General features: G+C 41.1%; 1 protein-coding gene across 1 annotated transcript; it reads right to left on the bottom strand.

Annotated features, from left to right (window-relative positions):
* Positions 1–2,019: 2,019 nt before the first annotated feature.
* Positions 2,020–3,862, bottom strand: id3 (inhibitor of DNA binding 3). The gene is made up of 3 exons (XM_061742928.1): positions 3,480–3,862; positions 3,150–3,223; positions 2,020–2,740 (listed from the first exon to the last, which is right to left on the bottom strand). Exons 1-2 carry the CDS (start codon positions 3,777–3,779, stop codon positions 3,170–3,172), a joined length of 354 nt encoding a protein of 117 aa, XP_061598912.1. The 5' UTR covers positions 3,780–3,862; the 3' UTR covers positions 2,020–2,740; positions 3,150–3,169.
* Between the last annotated feature and the right edge of the window lie 1,158 nt (positions 3,863–5,020).

The raw sequence follows: 5,020 nt of genomic DNA, 5'->3' as shown, positions 1-5,020 counted from the left end.
GACTCTGTGTGTGAGAGGTTTTCTTGCTTCTTTGAACAAAAAGACCTGGGATAGGCTCCAGCAGATCCCTGGGACTCTAAAGCAATAAGCAGATACAGATGATAGATGCTTTATTTTTCCACAGCAGTTGCAATGGTTAAGAACAATTATAATACAAAGACTGCGACCGATCCATCTTTTTCTTCTTATTGTAAGTTTCTCACTGTCTCACTGACCTTCACTCTTGAATACTATTTTTGGTTTGACTCCTCCGGGTCAGTCTGAAGTTCTGGAGCTCTCTTTGCAACAAACTTTGATTACTTTTTTTTCCCCAAGTGTTTTATTTTTGACAGATTCTAGAAGCATCTTTACTTGAACAAACTTTGAAAGAAGAAAATATATAAATGTATGTATATAAACTCCACCCTTGCCCATCCCTCTGTGTGCTCTGTGTGGTTTCCCTCAGGTCCTCTAGGCCTGGGAGCTTGAGGGATCTTTGCAATGCTTTTACTGTTCCTAGTATTGCACACTTCTGGACCGAAATCTCTGATTTATTCCTGGGATCTGCTGATATAGAGACACTCTCCCAATTAGGGAACACTCCTACTTCCACATCTTCCCCATCCCATCCCTTCCTTTACCTTTGATATTAATCCAATTTCTCTTCTTCTTTCTTCTGGATATTGCTGTTGCTTGGGACTGCTTCAGAAACCAACACTTTTCTCTCCTGAAGTTTGTCAACCAGCACATTGTCTAGTTGGTTAGCCATCACAAGTTTGTCAGTCTGGATCTGAAAGTCCATTAGGATATTTGCTCTTTCATTCTTCCCCACCCCTGGAGGTATCTCTCACCTTCACTTTGGGACTTCCAATCCATACTCAGAGCAGATGTTCCTGTACACTATTTCACCTAGCTAGTTGTGGCATTCCTGCCAGCATCTAGTATACTGCTAATATGTGTTGGATTTGCCTCTGAGGCAGCTGGGGTCTTGTCTGGTGTGGTAGACCCTGACCTCTAGCACTCTTGTGCTCAAGGCCTGTTTAATGATTAATGCCTCGTGCTGTCCTTCAGACCAGCTTTTTCCTGCCGCTGGCAGGAATTCTCAATGTCAGCCGCTTCCTCAATCAGTTGATGGTGCATGCAGTGTATTGACTTCTCCTTCAATGATGGTTCTTCCACCAAATCATCTTCCTCCTCCCTGGATTTCTGGTTGATTTCTGATGTATGTATACTTACCTGTACAGGGTTCACCCTGCACATGCAGTATAAAGTTGCACCGAATGACTGTGGTCGTTACTTCTTTTGGCCACTAGATGGTGCTGCAATTCTATTATTACCCAATACTCTGCTAGAACTGGGTCTACTTTTTTCTTCTGCGTTCAGAAGAATGAACTTTGTATTTGTTGGCTCCCTTTTACTTTTAGAAGTCATTAAAAAAAGAGCAGTAAGACCAAACACTTCTTCAAGGTAGCTAATATCTAATATCCAGAATTATATGGCAAATAATGTCTCCTCTTTTTGGGATGATGATTTGAAGACTACTGTCATGTGTTATTTATTTCCAATGTGTTTTTGGATCATTGATTCTAAACTTAATGTAAAAACCTTGAAACTTACACTCTTTTGAAAAAAAGGTTCTCACAGGTAGTTTTTCTTTTCTGTGCCATTCTGAGATGATGTTAATCAGCCTGTGAGGTCAGGGTCATGTCAGATTAATGCTGATCTCTGGCATAATTCATAACAACAGAATTTGTGAATGATCAGATAGGTTGCTTTATGTTTCTTTTTTCACCAGGAAAAGGAAGTTCAACCGCTTAATAGATACTTTTGCAATGGAAAACTAGACGAACTTACAAGAAACTCCCTTGGTGTGATTTCCAGCCACACAACCTCAAGATCATTCTGAATACATCCTGTTGTATCAGCATTTAGTTGTCATCCAAAGCCGAAGTCACGTCAGCATCAATCCAATCCTCAGAAGAACACTCATTCATTATTTCATACGAAAAAAAAAAACCCAACAAAAAAACTCCACAGCTGTCAAACTGTCACATAACCTTTTATTTCTTTACATAACATACATACAAAGCAAACTTTATTATAAGGAGTTTATGAAACTCATAGCATTCTGTCTGTAGAAATTACACAATCCCCGCAAACATTTATAATTAACTCTAGTATAGAGTTTGGATTATACCAAAAAAAAACTCCCATTAAAAAAAAATTACATACATCCAAACTGACTCGCACCATACATACACACAGCAGATAGATGCACATGTCTTTAGGTTTTAACACATTCCAGATCACTCGAAAACATTGTTTAAGGGGTGATAATTATGCGATACAAGACTTTGTGAAGGGTGGGGATCAGTTTGTGAAAACTGTGTGTGGAATGTTCAACAAAAATGAAATAAAATAAAAAGGACAATGTAGGAATGTTTTTACTTCTATCTATGAGGAATCCCAGCGTTGCGAGGAAGACATACACAGTTGGTTGCTTTCAGTTCAGTGCATTCCTGGCCTTTGCTTTGGTGTGTTGATTTGTCTGTCCAGGAGCCAAAAGAATGAGTCTCTGTTTTCTTGTTCATGCACTACTGTTGATCCCCACTCATCTAGGAAACAGACGGCGTTTTCCTCTTTCTTTAAAAATTGCACCTCCTCCTCTGTCTTCTCCTTTTTTCCCAAATACCTATCCCACCCTTTCTGCCCCTCTTGTCCTCTTGCCCGGAGTGAAGTGGAGACATGTGTTTCCCTGCACCTGCATGGAGAGAAAGGAAGAAAAGTGAAGTCAGATCTCTCCCTCTCACCCTCCCTCCTCCTCCCTGCAGCAGGGAGCAGACAGACTGGCGCCTACCATGGAACTTTCATTAACCCCAGGCAGATAGCAATGAATCCGCTTCACAATCACTTGCCTGTCTAATTGGCAGTACTAAGAAAGTGGAGCAAAGGGGGAAGCCTTTTCTTTCATTTTTTTTTTAAACAAATAAGGTTTATTTTGTATTTATTTTACTTTAAAAGTCAAAACCACACTAAACAGCCAATTTCACAACAATGTCTGTCAGATGTGGGTTTCCTTCAGGCAGATTTGCTCAGATGGACACTTATTGATATATTCAACATGAAAACTTTTACATCAGTGAGATCAGAATTGATGGACAAATACGTACCACAATGTGTCATCCTCGTCCTAATGGCACAACCGCCCATCTTCTGTGGAGAAAGTCCGAGTAATGTCCGAAGTCTGAACAAAAAACAGAAAAAAAACTATTAGTAGCTGGAAATGACAGCCCTCTTATTGATATAAATACCATAGGACATAGGAAGTGTAATATCAGATCATTATCAGCTACCACAAAAGTGTAAAAACAGAAACACCGGTTGATCGAGGTTGTAGGAAACAAACTTTTACCAGCCTGACATGAACTTCAGTTCAACTAGAATATGATCTGCTATGGATAAAGGTGCGTGTCTGCACAAGCGCACATCTCCAACCTCACCTTTATTGACAAAACCATCTCCGGCGTGGCTGTGTCCTCCGTCTCCAGAGCGATCTGCAGGTCAAAGATGTAGTCGATGACGTGCTGCAGGATCTCCACCTGACTGACGGACTTGTTCTGCGGGATGCTGGGCACCAGCTCCTTGAGTTTGGAGTAGCAGTCGTTCATGTCGCACAGGGCGCCCACGGGCTCCTCCAGACACGAGTGTTTATTCCGGCTGATGGCGAGACTCTGCTCCGAGATGCAGCACACGGCCTTGTAGCAGCTCCTCACCGAGCGGACAGGACTGATGGCTTTCATGGTATGAAATCACGAGCGGAAAGACGGCAAAGCGACGCGACTTGTCGGTTAAATTCAAAAAAACACACTTATCGTGAGCAGCAGCAGCGCTGTGACAGCTCCGTACGGTTTTACACGTTTTATACGCTGCGCGCCTGGACACGCCCCCTTTTTCGCATCGCACTCTGATTGGCTGATATCAAATACAGGTCCGCTCTCATTGGCCGATGTCACCTTACTGAAGGGCTGGAAAGAATGATGAAATTAGAATGAGATGCCGAAGGGGAATGTCAATCAACTATCCAGCTATCTTTCTCAGGTAATGGTATTTAAATTAGGGCACTATAAAAGTTTAAAAGTAAAAGAGGCTTACATTGTTAATGTTGTTCACTGGAAAAACAGCAAGGAGAGTGATATATATTACTTTCTTCTATCCAACTTTGACTAATTTCTGTGAAAGTTGCTAAGACAAGCTTCAATACATATCTCGAAAATACTATATCATAGATATAGATATATTTATTTTCCATTTTCTTTAAGATACATGTCACTTCCTATGTAATGGTGTTATGACAGGGTGATGACTGCACTGATATGAAGGTAATTGAATGTCTAGTTGGTTGTTTCAAACATGAGCATTTGTTATGTTGAAAAAATACTGTCTGTTTATGTTTACATCTAAAAAATATAAATAAAAACTTGAATGACAAAAAAAAGATACATGTCACTGAACTACATTATATGTAAAGTTTGCTAAATTACAGGTAAGGGCACAGTTTTTCAACATACTCATAGAAAACATAACAAAAAGCTCTGCTTTTATAACAATGAGTCTTTTTGTTGGTATTAAGTATACTTTGACTTTTCATTCAGCCTCATTTTATTGTATGTAGATATAATACCCAAACTAAGTGAGCTGAACCCGATAATGGGTGTTTGCTGCTAAAATCTAAACTCTTCTGCGTGAAACTGTCACAAAAGTTACATTTTAACAATCCAACTGTTGCTCCCTTTTAGTTTACATGAAAGCACGTCCCGTTCTGCTCCTATTTGGGTCTTATTTTCCCCTTTTCTCACAATCCTGTTTTGTGGAGGAATGCAGGCCCTAGCCAGCTGTGTGTCCTATCCCGGCCCAGCTGTGTTGATCTAACGCGCCAGTCCCAGACTTGCTGGCGCCAGCCTCCCGACGTCATCCATTCACCCCAACTCGCACTCCCCTCTCTGGCAGACGGCCCTCCCTCCCCCGTGGACCGGCAGAGGGA

Source organism: Cololabis saira, chromosome 16, assembly GCF_033807715.1.
Source record: "Cololabis saira isolate AMF1-May2022 chromosome 16, fColSai1.1, whole genome shotgun sequence".
Taxonomy (NCBI): Eukaryota; Metazoa; Chordata; class Actinopteri; order Beloniformes; family Belonidae; genus Cololabis; species Cololabis saira.
Note: the sequence above shows the minus strand (reverse complement) of the source record. Positions and strands in the feature narration are given on the sequence as shown.

Bases quoted from the DNA above. Each gene is read 5' to 3' on its own strand.
- id3 (XM_061742928.1), bottom strand. From the start codon at position 3,779: ATGAAAGCCATCAGTCCTGTCCGCTCGGTGAGGAGCTGCTACAAGGCC. The intron at 3,224-3,479 runs GTGAGGTTGGAG...TTTTTTGTTCAG, and splicing joins AGATGGTTTTGTCAATAAAG to ACTTCGGACATTACTCGGAC.